This window comes from Schistocerca serialis, chromosome 7, assembly GCF_023864345.2.
Source record: "Schistocerca serialis cubense isolate TAMUIC-IGC-003099 chromosome 7, iqSchSeri2.2, whole genome shotgun sequence".
NCBI lineage: Eukaryota > Metazoa > Arthropoda > Insecta > Orthoptera > Acrididae > Schistocerca > Schistocerca serialis.
In genome coordinates, this window is record NC_064644.1 from 23,230,562 (window position 1) to 23,246,855 (window position 16,294).

At 39.5% G+C, this 16,294-nt stretch overlaps 1 protein-coding gene across 1 annotated transcript in view; it reads right to left on the reverse strand.

The window, feature by feature from the left end:
- The window catches only part of LOC126412556 (T-complex protein 1 subunit gamma), a 59,705-nt gene that overhangs the window by 19,745 nt on the left and 23,666 nt on the right, over window positions 1–16,294 (reverse strand). Inside the window, exons 8-10 of the mRNA XM_050082208.1 lie at window positions 11,013–11,156; window positions 10,576–10,773; window positions 9,817–9,973 (exon numbers count right to left, since the gene is read on the reverse strand). Of these exons, the coding sequence (XP_049938165.1) occupies window positions 9,817–9,973; window positions 10,576–10,773; window positions 11,013–11,156 (499 nt within the window). The remainder of the gene's footprint in view (window positions 1–9,816; window positions 9,974–10,575; window positions 10,774–11,012; window positions 11,157–16,294) is intronic.

Below are 16,294 nucleotides of genomic sequence, written 5' to 3' on the forward strand. Positions count from 1 at the left end.
GATGAGTGGCTATACATGGCAGAAAAGCAGCATGTATGTCTACTGACAAGAGAGTCACAGTGGCAGGAGAGCGGTAGTTCACCACCTTCCGCATACAGACCCCCAACCGGGCTAATGTAAAAGGTGCCAGTGGCCAAACGGATGCCACGATGGTGGATAATATTGAGGCAGTGTGAGAGGGATAATATGTAGATGCATAAATGAAACACCCGTAGTTGAGTTTCGAACAGACAAGGGACCAGTACATATGGAGGAGGATGGTTCGATCCGCTCCTCAGGAAATATCACTGAGGACAAGTAGGACACTGAGGGACTGTATACAGTGGGCCGCCAGGTAAGACCAAGATGTAAAGACAGCGGAAGAAACCAACTGCGCTGCCAGAAATTCATACACACAGTTTTGTCAGTGGAAAAGTGAAAGCAGTTGTGAATGCTCCACGAGCAAAGAGATCGAGACACCGCTCAATGAGAGAGGTCGGTGGAGAACTGCAATAGTTGGCAGAATTGTCAAAGACAAGGGAGCCGGAGACACCCGGTGGGACACTGGCCATTATAGGGTTAATAGCAATAGCAAAGAGGACGACGACGCTCAGGACAGAACCCTGAGGCACACTGTTTTCCTGGACAAATGTGTCTGACAAGACATAACCCACACATATCTTGAAAACTTGGTCTTTCAAAAATTTCTGAAGGAAATGGGGCATGTGGCCATAGAAGCCCCCATATGTAGAGAGTACAGAGGATAACAGACCTCCAGCAGGTGTTGTAGGCTTTTGCCAAATCCAAAAGCATAGGCACAGTCTGATTTCTGCAGAAAACCATTCATGATATGGGTGGACCAAGTGATGAGATGGTCAACTGCAGAACGGTGTGCTGGAAATACACACTGTACAGTGGTTAGTAAATTGTGAGATTCGAGCCACCATACCACCCAGGCATGAAACATATGTTCCATCACCTTGAAAACACAGATGGCGAGAGAAAAGGGGTGACAACTAGAAGGAAAGTGTTTGTCTTTAGCGGGCTTAGGTATGGGTATGACAGTGGCTTCCTGCCACAATCTTGGAAACGTGCCCTCTGCCCAGATGCGATTTTACGTATGAACGAGAAAGGTGCTGTGACATCTGAATGTGAACATTGTCTGGCCCTGGGATGGACAATTGGGATGAAGTAAGAGCATGACCTAGCTTCCTAATAGTAAAGACAACATTGTAGCACTCACTATTCTGGGAAGCAAAGGGTATCACCTGAACCTCCTCAGCTCGCTTCCGATGGAGGAAGGCAGGGTGATAGCAGGTGGAGCTCTAAATCTCCACAAAATGGCGGCCCAAGGTGTTGGAGACAGCAATAGGGTCCATGATGACATCTGCTACTGTCAGGCCAGAAATTGGGGAATGGGTTTTGGTCCCAGAGAGCCATCGGAGGTTGGCCCACATGACGGAAGAGGGAGTGGAACTGTTAAAAGAGCTAGTAAATGAAATCCAACTAGCTTCCTAGCTACCCCAAAGAACACGATGACAACGTGCACACAACCATTTATAATGAATGCAGTTTTCCATCGTAGGATGACAGATAAAAACGCGGAGAGCACGTCTCTGGGCACGAATGGTGTTGTGGATGCCTCAGTCCACCAAGGTACTGGGACACGGTGTGGTAAAGTAGTAGTATGAGGAATGGAATGTTCTGCCGCAGTAAGGATAACATTGTAAGATATCCACCTGGTCATCGCAACTGGGGAAATGTTTGTAGAAGGTCACCAGAAAGGAGTAAAGCCTGCAGAGGGCCTTAGAAAGCTGCCATTTGGGTGTGCACATAGGTGGGGCAGGAGTCAGCATTCGGATAGCACAAGACAAATGGTTGCTCAAGTACTACGTGTAAGAGAGAATGGACCACTCGAGATGATGGACAAGATGGGCAGTGCAGAAGAAGAGTTCCAAATGGGAATAGGTGTGAGTACACTCTAAAAGGTATGTGGGTGCTTCTGTGTTAAGGCAGGTAAAGTTAAGTTCATTGAGGTCAGCCAAGAGGGCACCTCTCTGATGGTTCTGAGTGAGCCCCAAAGGAAATGGTGCACATTAAAGTCATTGAGCAGCAGAAAGGGGTAAGCGAGTTGCCCAATAAGCTGGAGAAAGTCTGCCCTGGTGACACCGAATGACAGAGGGATTTAAACAGTACAAAGGGAAAAGGTCAAGTGAGGAAGAAAAATGCAGAATGTGACAGCTTGTAGGTGGGTGGTCTGGGAGATGCATGAGCAGCATGATTCCCCTTAAAATGGAATGCCATCCTCGGGGGCAAGGTCAAAGCATACTGTAAAGATATGCGAGAGCTCAAAGCGGTCATGAGGATGCGATTATGTTTCCTGGAAGCAGAGTATAAGCGGACGCTGCGATTCTAAGGGCAGTCATAAATCCTCTTTGTTTGATCGAGGGCCACAACGGTTCCACTGAAGGAGAGTCATGATGAGGAAAAAATGAAGGCATGTCACCTCCGCAGCTGCCTAGTGCCAGCCTTTGAAGATATGTTGCTACAGGGCACAAAGGCAAGAGGATCCTGCTCTATGATATCTGCAGAGGCGTTGGAATTCTCCTTCTGTCGATCTGTGGAGTCCAGGGCAGAAAAATGGTTGGTGGTGCACACCAGCGATACAGAGTTCAACTGGGCGAGGGTATCATGTGGCAACACCATCGAAGACGATCTCCGAGTTGGTGAAGGAGGCGACAGTTTCTGACCACGTCCCCTGATTTCTTTTTTCATTTGTTGTCCTCAGTGTTGACATACTGCATTGTGATACTGGCTGAACAATGGGGTTTGGAAGTACAACTCTGACTACTTTAAATGATGTAGCTGACAGGTCCACATTTTTGATTCACAGTTGTTTACTTTCACTTTTCAAAACTTCCATATACATATTTAATATGGCCAGTGCACTATTGTTTTAACTTTCCATAAGCCTCATTAATAGTTAGCAGGCAATCCTCCACATACTGCTATAATAAATAACTATCTAACATCTACGAGCTGTAGGAACCTAACCACAAAGTTCACAATTCTTGAAGAATAGAAAGGTACAAATTGAGCAGACACTGTCATTGTTTTCACACACGACCTATTTGTGTTACACTTATTTTACAGTTGAATTATTGTTGATCTAACCAATACAGGTTCCTCATCCGAAACTCTGATGTGGACTGACTGTCTTAGGACCAAAAATTGGGCCCTTATATATACTCACAATAATAGGTACTGAAATTTCACATTGTTCAATGTTTAATTTACAGAAATTACAATTAAAACTTAACTCATTAAATTAACTGAATACATCGAAAAATTGGTTCACTTTAAGTGTCTCTTCTACTGTAAGGGTTAAGCCAAATTATTTGTTTTAAATCATGAAATTAACAAATATCCTTACACAAACAATACTTTTGACAAAACTGTTAATTACTTTGGAATTAATTAAGGGCTGGCTTAGCTAACATGTTTTCAAATATAGCAAGATAGAACCTTTAAGAATACAATTAGTTGTTCCTCCAAATGTTTATAACTGGTACAGAATTTATATTTGTTTATAAGTCAACAATTACTGATTTCGCACTTATAATGAAAGATACTAACTAGGAATAGTCACAATAAATTAGAAAATCAATTACATACATAAAACTAAGTACAAAATTAGATCTGGTGTTATATTCTTTAAAACTGAGGGCCAACCTTTCTCATTTATGAAAATGCAGATTATACTCGCTTATGTTAATGGTAATGAGTCAGAACTGAAAAAATGAATTTTAAGGAGGCAGATGGCGAAACAAGAGGGGAAGCTATCCTGGCTTGCTTTGTCCCAAGTTTCCCTTTGTTTGACTTCTTGGAACCTTTCCAGTTGGCAGAGGAAGACTCTGATGTTTGTCAGATGGAGGGATGTAGGAAGTCTTCATGGGAATCTCCCTTCTGTCCTTTCCAGCCTGCCATTTGCGTAGCAGACGACTTCGCCCCATCAGGTGAAAGTCTTGCAGCTTGTTGCACAGCTGGAGGAGGAGACAGGAATACTACTGTGGGGCTGGGCGATTTCACAGCCATGATGCTAAATTTGAGATCATATGCCTGCACGGCCATGTCCTTCGTGGAGTGAGATGTAGCAAGAACAGTACTGTAGGTGCTAGATGGTAGAAAACAGGGTTTTAGCCAGCACCTTGCGAGCAACCGGGTAAGGCGCTTTTTTCTTCACCCGGATATCCTGGACAGCCCGCTCATTGAGATACATGGGCCAATATAAGGAGGAGGCGGCATAGACGCCACTTTAGTTGATACAGTGGGGACGAGGCAGCGGACAATCGCCTTCATGAGCACCCTTACCACAGGTTACACAATTGCCCGGGTGTCAACAGGACTCACGAGTGTGGTTGTAATGATCACACTGGTAGCAGCGTATCAGGTTCAGAATGTACTGTGATGACTTCATACCCTGCTTTGATCTTTGACAGAAGAACCACTCTACCAAAGTGAGAAAGAGAGTTCGTGTGGGCACTAAGGATGCATCTACGTTTTTAATCACCTGATGGACTGCAATCACACCCTGAACACGGAGCTACATTTGAATTTCTCCTTCGGTCAGACCATCAAGCAGCCTAGTGTAAATAACACCACAGGAAGAATTCAGTGTTTGATGGGCCAACACAAACAGGACAGCAGTGGAGGAGCAAAGCTGCACGCAGTAGTTGTGCTTGAGAATCAGAAGTAGTCTCCAAAAGCAAAGTGCCATTTCGTTAACAGGAGTAGGATTTCACAGGGCCAGCAATTGCATCAACACCTTTCTGAATAATAAACACATTTATTGAAACAAAGGACAGACCATCTTCAGTATGTGACACCATGACGAACTGTGGTGCAGCTGGGAGGGCCTTTGAGTCATTAGCTTCATCCTGTTTACGTTTGGTAGATGTTGACAGTGAAAAACATGACTGCGAGGAAAATCTCCCATGATCACCAGTGCCTCACATGGTGTGCTCTTTCCATCTGGGTCTACTCTGTGCACTCACCAAGAATATTATCAGTCCAGAGCCGTCAGACTGATATCCAGAGTCAGTTTGCAAACTTCGTGTGGGCCGTTATTTTGGTGCGTCTCTACTCTAACTCTGGCATCCCTATACATATAGTACATCATGGGATTTGTTGTTGACAATACTGACTCTTTCAGAAGGAACTGCAAAAGTCATTCAGGGAACACTACACAGAAAAATGATTTGTGCTTGAACAACACTTCCTTAATCACTGTACAGAAAGGTGTACACTATTCAGCAGATTTTATTTTCAATAGGCTTTCAACAGAACTGAAAAAAATGTATAACTGTATTCAAATCCACGTTGAAAGCTTATCAGTGACACACTGCAATTCTGCACAGGAGCTACTCAGAGTAGCTGAGAGAACTTCTCCATATCAAATGTCTTATTTATATACTCACAATTATTTCATGTTTTATTAATTTTATGTCAGTACCAGAACAAAAGACCAGTGTCACATTCCGCACCACTTTAGTCAATAAGGTGTACTAAAAACAATGCAGTTTGCAGTGACTTATGTGATGTATCCTAGGAACTGCATATTTTCGTAAGACAAGTATAAATTCGAAAACCACCAAATATGGGGTGTTAGCACCGCAAACACTGAAATTAATAATGGTGGCTGCTTGGTTTGCTTCTACCAGCCAATTGTACCACAGGACATGTGACTGAGGTGCCAGACACTAAATATATTAATTAATTGCTACTCATTTCACTCACAGTAATCTAAGATGTGTCATTAGGTCCCACCTAACCACAACCTCTGTCACATGTCCTGTGCTGCAGTTGGCTGATGGGATCATGTGCAGGGTGCTAAGATTGCTTGACAGAAACAAATACAGTAATCTGATTTCACTGTTTGCAAAGGTAACATGCTGTTTTCGATAGGGTTGGTTGTGTTAAAGAGTTGGGAAATGTTATGTTAGTCTATTACAACTTTAATTTTTCTCATTTTATGAACTATTTAGTGACTTGTTCCACAAACACGTAGCTTCAGATTGCATGTCCCATGAACTCTGATAAATATCTAAACAAAAGTTCATGTATTATGGCAAGCAAATAGGAGAGGTGGACAATATTAAATTCTTGGGATCACAACTTCAATTGGAAGGAGCATACCACAGGACTGCTGAAGTGCCTAACCAAATCTTTATTTGCAGCATAGATGTTGATCGATATAGGTGACAAAAATAAAACAGCTAGCATACTTTCATCCCATACCCTCAAAGAGAACTCTCTTTGTGGTTACTCATCAAATCGAGTTAAGGTTTTCCTTGTCCAGGGTCATATGGTATGAATTCAAAAACATCCTGCAGGGCTTTTGTTCAAGGAACTTGGGGCACTAACTGCTGTTTTACAATATATTTATTTCCTAATTAAGTCCCCCCCCCCCCCTCTCAAATCAACAGTTCAGTTTATCGTATCAATACTTGAAATAATAATCTTCAGAAACATTTTTAGTCATTTTGGTCCAGAAAGATGGACACGTTTTCCATAAGTTCCCTGCAGCATATGAAGTTTATGCTGTTAAGACAGTGCATCTGAAGAGGCTGAAGGATTTACTGGTAATGAACCGCCGCCGCCGCCGCCGCCGCCGCCGCCACCACCACCACCACCACCACCACTACTTTAATGATGAATTTCTAACTAAGAACATTTGAGGGGCTGAAAAACATTAATGAAAGGGGAAAAACATTCTCGTCAATAAAAGTAACACCTTTCCATTGTAGAGAACTTCCCAGGCACTATGAATAACTATTGCATGTACTTTAGGAATATCTAAATACTTGTGGAGAAGAGGATTCACCTATGTCCTGATAGCAAAATTTAATCTGGATCCACTTTTATGTAATTTTGGCATCTTAAGGTCACATAGTTGCAGCCATCATCCATTAGCAATAGACTTAACTTTGTAGATGGTACACTGCCAGGGTGAAGACGTGGACAAGGAAAAAAAAATCCCGGATTTCCCGGTAAAAAATACACTTTCTCCCGGGTGATAATACAGTTTTTCCATGTTAAGTGACAGTATACTCTTCCTCGGCACTGTAAAACTCATCAATCCTATGAATGTTTATGATTTTATATATGGGAGTAGAATTTCCCGGCACTTTAGAAAACGAAATTAGGGGAGGAAAAACACGTTTTGAAAGACCTTTGATGTGCAGCTACATGTACGCTGCATATTTTCGTATTACGAAGGTATACATTTGAATTCCACCAAACACCGCATGTTACTTTCCAAAACATTGAAATCGAGATTGCGATGCGCTTTTGTAAGACAGTCTTAGCTCCTGTCACGTGGTCTCACCAGCTGATGGCAGCATAGTACACGTGATATAGTAAGCCATATGGTTGAATCACTCTTAAGTAGAGTGAACACATAAATTAGAAAAGTTAATGGTTTAAATTGATATACATACCATTCAAATATAATATTGGTCTCAACGATTAATAAGGTGGAAGAGCTTCCACATATCATGTTGATCTTTTTTGCCCGTGTTACACTTTAAGATACATCACACAAATGTGTCAGTAAAAAGACGTAAATGTCTGATGATCTGAGCTCGAAATTATTCTAAACGGTCGTCCTCAAAGAGTTGATTTTTAAATGGGAGCCAAACGCTTTGTGATTTAAGAAATACATCGTACATTCTTCCACATAGTTCATCTTGCGTAAAAGGAAATCAGCTTTGAATGTAACGCTTTTCAAACTACCATTCGCAATATTTTCCCACGACCTGTTAGAAATAGATTCGTTTCAGCAGTTGCAAGAGAGTGCCAGATAACAGGTGTCACCGCGCTTGCGCAGCTCCGAAGACGTAGGAAGCCCATATGTTCGTACAAGTAAAACATTTTACATAAGATCTTTCACACGTCATAAAAGAAACAAGACATCAGACGATACTTCAAGAGCGTCGGAATTTCGCGAACCACACTAAAACCCATAATTCGGTTTCAAATGCACATTCGTATGTAAATTTTCTTGGAGTACCAGAACTGCATTATCTCATGTTTGGTAATTTATTATGGCATAATGCCATACGTGCACTTGAAATGCAGCGAACAGTTGAAACTAGCCAACAGTGTGAAATTAAACACTTCTTTTCAAATAAATTGACTGCCTCAGCAGAAAAGATTAATTTTAAGCCAAATCTCTTTAGCAAACCGGCAAAAATAACTTCATTGTTCTGTCACAAAGGTGGAAATAAAATCTGAAACCAATAACACATTTTAGCCTTCTGTAATTATGGGAACATATTTTAATTCATTTGATAGCTCCCGGCCACAAAAATCCGTTTTGTTATCATTTAACATGAGAGCAATAAACGAAGAGGAAACAACAAAATCACTGAACATAAACATAGGTCACGTGGAGACTCCCCACCTCAACTCATACTGCTCTGTGCATCAGCCCCAGATTTACTATATTCCCGAACCGGGGCAATATTAAGTAGTGGCGCCCAGCCACACTTCTGTAACCAGAAGCGGGAGAAGGTGCTACTCGTAAGTGACTCAACTGCGCATGCTCAAGAGCCCGCCCGCAACAGCTCAAACAAATCTAATTTAAACAGTTGTCATGTCACGCTCATCAGAGGCAATTTGTTGTTATAAAGCATTGCATAGTCTTCCGAAAGACTTTTGACACACTTTGCTGTTGGCAGACGATTGTATGAGCACTGTTTGGTTGTTGTATATGGCGCATTTCCTTTGCATCTTAAGTTTTATTATTTTTTTTTTTATCTCTCGTTCATGTTTTATTGCTGCGGTATTATTCTGCAGTATTCTTTGTTAGAGTACTGGTTCTTACCAGTCAAAATCACAAAAATTTAACTGGAAACTAAAACAATGAAAAATTCCCGGAAATCTAAACAATTTCCGGGTTTTTCCCGGTTACTTCCCGGATGAAAAAATTTCCGGGTTTTTCCGGATCTCCCGGTTGTCCTGTCTTGTATACACACTGACTGTTTTACATTGCAGGAGAATTGTGCTTATCATTTGATGGAATATTCATCAACTTTGCATGTAAGCCAAAAGTTTACATTTGGCCAGATATTTGGAACAAAGGACTAGAAGCACAGGTTTGGAATTGGAAAATATATCTAAGCAAAAAATGTTTCTCGTATTTCCACAGACATTCAGCCATATTCACAACATATTCTGGCAATTCTAGAATCCTAGAATGTTTGCTTAATCACCTGGCACAATGTGTGGTTCATCTGTTTAACATGAACTCAGCATATCCAGCAACAACCAACATCTGCAGACAAAAATTCTGCAACTGCAGCACGACAAACACTGTCGAGGTACTTTCATGATTGAGAATATGTTTTTGTGGAACTGTCTAAAACATTCAGCTCTGTTGACTGTTATGAATCTATTTTCCAAGACAATGTCCAAGCAAAAGCGAGGATTGCTGTCCATGGAGAACTTTGGGTCTTACAGCCAGGTAACGAACCTTGACACATGGATAGAGAACTGCTCGAAGAAAATGGCTCTCTCTCTCTCTCTCTCTCTCTCTCTCTCTCTCTCTCTCTCTCTCACACACACACACACACACACACACAGAGAGAGAGAGAGAGAGAGAGAGAGAGAGAGAGAGAGAGTATGTCTATAATACAGAGAATTTCAGATAATGCATAAATTGACGTTTGGGATTGCTAACAAACATAGAGGGCAATTACTGAGTTACATACAGAGTATATAAAATTAACTATATTCAACTTTGGTATCTTGTTATAGTAAGTGTTTGAACTATACCTGTGGCATGTTTAGCTCGTAACGCAGTCAGTGTCCTAATTGTATTTGCACCACAATTTTGTGCCAAAGTTCGAGGAATGACTTCCAGAGCCTGGGCAACTGCTTGATACGGCCACTGACCAACACCCTGTACACTCTTCGCTTTCTCTGTAAGAGCCTGAGAACGACAAAAATGGTCATAATTTCTTCACATATTTCAGGAGTAAATAAAGTCAAACACAAAACTCTGATATCTGTGACTACACAAATATCTCAAGTTGAAGCACATCACCGTCTCATTTAATTTGATAATGTATATTATGAAAAACACTGCAGCACACACAAATTATGTGATCCTTAACTTATATGGAAGTTCAACACAGTGTCCCCTAAGATTACACCGTGTTTTTTCTTTTTAAAAAAAAAAAAAAAAAAAAAATTACCACATGCACTACAAATTTTCTGAAAGAGGAGGAGAAGAAGAAGGAGAACACAAACAGCTAGCTGGAAATGAAAGTCCACCACTAGCATATTCAGCTGAAGTTTTAACTACTAATGTAGACCAATTCTTTGTGAGAATGCTGCTATGCATCAAATGCAACTAAATGTAGTATTTATAGCTCTGTAACACATGACAATGAAATCAGATCATGTATTGTTACACACAATGCTAAACAAAGAATTTAATTCCAATTTGAAGGTTTGATTTGCCTTCATAAATGGATCACTGGAAACCAAGTTGATGGCCAGGACAAATACTTACAAAGATAAGAAACTTACCTGAGAGAGTGCCATTTCAACAGCACCACCTCCTGGTACTAACTTTGGCTCAATCAAAATATTACGAGCTATATGGAGCGCATCTTGAAGGTTTCTTTCCACTTCATTTAGAATATCTTTACTTGGACCTCTTAACAATATTGTGCAAGCTTTTGGGTCTTCACATTCAGTGATAAAGCAGAAGTACTCATCCCCAAACTGAAAAAATGAAGAAGGGTATATTAATGTTCAAGTATAGCACCAAAAAATAAAAACATAATATTAATTTAAAACCAAAGAAGAGAGATCAAATGCTGATGAATATATTCTGAAGAAAGGCAGTAAACAACAAAAATTTTGATAATATTCACTGCTGAATTAAAGAATATACAATACTTCATAGTTTGCCTTACAGTCTTGGCTAAATCAGTAAATTTAGCATCTGAGAACTACTTTACCTTTTTAATTTCGAAAAGGCCCGCTTTTGTTCCCACGTCATCTTCCTTTAGTTCATCTGTGCGGTTCACAATAGTAGCACCACACGCACGTGCAATGCGATTGTTATCAGTTTTTCGAACACGACGAATTGCTGATATTCCTGCCTGAAATTTAAACACAGTTTTACAGTTATATGGGTATGTTAAACAAAAATACAGTACAATCCCCTTTTAAGTTCCTGTAATTAATGTTTTCCCACAACTTACAATTTTTATGGATCCTGCCAAATTTCCTATGTTCACAAAAGTGATTCCCACCCCATTTTTGCATTAACATATACGTTATTTTCCCATGATTTACGCTTTAAGAAACAATGTTTGTGAAGGAAAAACTGAAGTAATTTACACAAAATGATGTCGGCACAGTGCTGACCTTAAAGCACTGTTTACAAAAGTTAAGTGGTAAAGTTTCTTGACACCAGTGTGCTCTAATCAGCAGATGTGAATCTGTAAAAGTTGGAACAATTTATGCTTTGTCTCCTGTCACCATTCTACTTGGCAGGGTGGCTGATGGGAGTAACTTTAAACACTGCACGAGTTATATATTTTTCCATGCTCAGCATGTCATACTCTGAGAATTTATTCTTATTGTCATGTGCAAATATTTATGTAAGTAGCTTTTGTGACATTTCACAAATAAGCAGTGTGAGTGATGGTTTGCGTACGAGCGGTTTCCTGCATAATGGAGGAGGCATGGTACACCTAACAACCTCAAAAAGATGACTACAATGTAATAGAGGCAGAACAGCACACACATGCAAACATCACAACACATTTACGTAAATATTTACACTTGACAATGAAAATAAATTTCTGGAAAGTGGAGCGCTATAATTAGAACCTGATACAGTGTTTTGTCATTTAAATAATGAAAGACACGGTTCAATGCTTTCTGAAACATCGATTATGATGAATGAAATTAGTTCAACATTTCTACTCCCACAACAGTTACCATTTGCAGTTACATCACTAAGTAAACACAGTATATAGTGGTTCCGCCTACTTTATTTTCTTCGTTTGTTGTCCTCAGTGAAGACATACTGTGTTGCTACACCGGCTAAAAAATGGGTTGTGGATTCCGATACTGACTACTGTAAATAATGTAGCCGGTAAATGCCCAGTTACATTTCACTGTCTTTAACTTTATGTTCACAACCCCCCAATAATACACAGTTATATATGGCCAGTGCACTATTGTTCTAACTTCTGATAAGCCTCATTAATAGTTAGCAGGCCAACCATCCACATACTGCTACAATAGATTACTGTTTATGAGCAGTAAAAGCCTAAACACAAAGTTCACAGTTCTTGAAGAATCATCAGGTATGCATGGAGCAGACACTGTCACTGTTTTTACACACGGCCTAATTGTTTAACACTTATTCCACAGTTAATTTGAAGCATTGCTGTTGTTTTAACCAGCACGGGTTACTCATCTGAAACTTGGCCGTGGAATGACTGTCTTGGGACCAAAAATCGGGCCCTTATATGTCATCACAGTAATAGGTACTGAAACTACACATTGTTTGAAGTCTAAGTTACAGACATTACAATTAAAACCTAACTCATTAAATTAACTGAATACATCGAAAAATTGCGTCTTTTTAACAGTTTCATTTACTGCAAGAGTTAGGCCAAATTATTTGTTTAAATTGTGAAATTAAGAAATATAGTTATGTAAACAATACTTTTGACAAAACTGTTAATTACTTTAGAATTAATGAAGGGCTGATTTTGTTTATGAATAGAGCTAAATAGATACTTTAAGATTACTAGCATTTTGTCTTCAAAATGTTTACAATTATTACAGAATTTGTATTTGTTTATATGTCAACAATAGAATTTATGTTACAACACAATTACTGATTTCACCCTATAATGAAAAATACTAACTAGGAATGGGGAACATCAATTAATTACCTACATAAAAACAAGCACAAAATTAGATTTGGTGTTATTTACTTTACAACTAAGGGCCAACCTTCTTCTTTCATGGAAATGCAGATTATACTAGATTGTAAGGGTCGTCACTCGCCATGTCATCATTGTGCTGCATGTGACCAGGAGGAAAATTTCTTCATTCAATATTTTTTGTTTGACACAAGTGTCACTATCTTGTGAACTGTGCCAGTGCTGCATAATTTATGTATCTTCAAGAAGTATTTTTGAAGTTATATTTCATTCTGTGTTACGAGGGTCACTCCAAAAGAAACACTATTTTTTCTAAATCCATCTTTTATTCTACCTGTTTGAAAGTTTTACAGTGTGTAGATACATCCTTTGGGAACAATATTTTCATTTCTCCACATAATTTCCATCCCTCTCAACTGCCTTACGCTATCTTGGAACCAGCACCTGAATACCCGCACGGTAAAATTCTGGACCAACCTGTTGGAGCCACTGTTCGGCAGCGTACACAAGGGAGTGATCATCTTCAAACCCTGTTCCACGAAGAGTGTCTTTCAGTTTCCCAAAGAGATGATAGTCACATGGAGCCAGGTCAGGACTGTAAGGCGGGTGTTTCAGTGTTGTCCATCCGAGTTTTGTGATCACTTCCATAGTTTTTTTGACTGACATGTGGCCGTGCATTGTCGTGCAACTGCAAAACATCCTGCTTTTGCCGATGTGGTTGAACACGACTCAGTCGAGCTTGAAGTTTCTTCATTGTTGTCACATATGCATCAGAATTTATGGTGGTTCCACTTGGCATGATGTCCACAAGCAAGAGTCCTTCAGAATCGAAAAACACCGTAGCCATAACTTTTCCAGCAGAAGGTGTGGTTTTGAATTTTTTTTTCTTGGGTGAATTTGCGTGATGCCACTCCATTGATTGCCTCTTCATCTCTGGTGAAAAATGATGGAGCCATGTTTCATCACCTGTCACAATTCTTCCAAGAAATTCAAACCATTCTCGTACTGTTCCAGAAGTTCGCTGCATACCATTTTCCTTGTTTCTTTGTGAGCCACTGTCAACATCGTGGGAACCCACCTGGCACAAACCTTTTTTTAACGCCAACACTTTCAGTATTCTGCAAACACTTCCTTCCCCTATACCAATGTAGCGTGACAATTCGTTCACTGTGATGCGTCTGTCAGCAGTCACCAATTCGTTAACTCTCTGCACATTGTCTGGAGTGTGTGTAGTACGAGGCCTGCCGCTGCGAGGACAATCCTCAATATTGCCGTGCCCGCTTTCATCACGTAACCTGCTTGGCCACAGACTAACTGTACTGCAATCGACAGCAGCATCTCCATACACCCTTTTCAACCTCTTGTGAATGTTTCCCACTGTCTCGTTTTCACAGCACAGGAATTCTATGACAGCATGTTGCTTCTGACGAATGTCAAGTGTAGCAGCCATCTTATGCTGTGACTGTGCCACTCATGGGAACAGGTTGAACTAAGTTTGAAAACAAGTTGGAAGGATATATCTACACACTAAAACTTTCATACATGCAGAATGAAAACTGTATTTTTACAGAAATAGTGAGAGTGACCCTCGTAGATGCAATGTGAATGTATCCTATGTATCTTTCCTGTATTAATGTGTCTGTAAAAACTTAAATAATGAAATTCAAGTAATGTAGCTCACAAACATTTATTTCAAACTTGAAAATTGGTGTAATAGACTACTTTCCTGAGGAAATTAGCATTTCACCACAAAACAATTATTCATATTAACTGAAGAGTGAAAACTGTGCTGTAGAAAGAAAAGGCCTAAGAGTTTTTTGAAGCATCAAGTTTAATGGGAAAAGCAAAGTTGAAGGAAAGGTAGTGAAGTAGAGACTAGGTGTTACTAGTGGCTATGTAACAGTCTCTTGCATACAAGCATTTTGAAAATCTTCGTACCAAAGTGACATTTTCAATCTTATAAAAACAAAGAAATAAATTTAAACACACACACACACACACACACACACACACACTTCATAAATGATTTAGTACAGTGTTTTAATTCAACTGCCTGCCCTTCTTTACTAATAAAAAAAAAAAAATATTGTACAATTTGAGTGAATATATATCTGGGTAAGTTTGAGTAGCACCTACACACTGAGGGTTAATAATGTATACAAATAACTCATCCATCCTGGGAATCGAGAATCTTGATGATTTTTGCTTAAGATCAGTATCAATACTAGCAAGGTACATGTCCTGTGAATTCCAAGAATTTTGAGAATGACAAGAAAATGTTTTTATCGTATAATATAGTTACAAATTAATAATTTTTGGATTTTTTCCTTTACTTGTACGGTGAAACAGAGCTTTTTAACAAACTTCATGATTTTAGGTCAATAGAAAGTACCCTAAATGTTTTGACGAGTGACTTAAATAGATTATCAAAATGTGTGACATAAATGGCCATACCTTCCGACTGCATTGACTTAGAAGCTTAAACTTTTGACAGTGCCCAGAGACTGTAGACCTCAGTATATGACCTAAAATTCAACTTGTACCTTCACTGGTTATGGAGGAAAATGGGTCTTAACAGACAGACAGATCGAAAGAAAAAAAAGTGATCCTATTAGGGCTCTGTTTTTAATGAATGAGGTATGTAACCCCAATGATGAGAAACAGTATGCTCACAATTACATTTAAAAATTAACATGTAACTGATTTAACAATGAAAATAATCCAATTTTTGACAACATAATGTAATTGGATAGGCAACAAATCTAATCAAGTGGTGAACACACGAAAAAAAGGTTTTACATATGCAAGCTTTCGGAGCCAGTGGTTCCTTCTGGCAGAAGGGTCTTTCCTTCTCATCCCTTCCAGTAAGTCTCGCCTGATGCGGAGTTCTGGGTGACTTTTCCAATCTATCCTCCATTTCATTCAACCTTTCTGCCACAAGAAGGAGCCATTGGCTCTGAAAGCTTGCATACGTAAAACCTATTTTTATGTGTGTTTTCTCCTGCTGTCGCTTGGCGAGTAGGTATGTGTGGTATGTGCACATTCTTTTACTAAAAAAACTAGCATAAGCTTGAAAGCTGTACTGGTCTGTTTCTAAGTGATATATCAATCAGCTGAAGATGAATGGTTGCTTTCCTTAAACTCCTTTTATTGATTTGGGATAGTAGTGCACATACTTTTATCGAAGAAAACAAGTTTATTCATTTCAGAAAATGAGAGGTGCATTAACAAATTTGTAAGAAAGGTATCTTATCACAAATTTACTCTCGATTATGGTGTTAGCTAAAACTGCAACCTATTAGAGTACAATTTGTATTCAAATTTTCAAAATG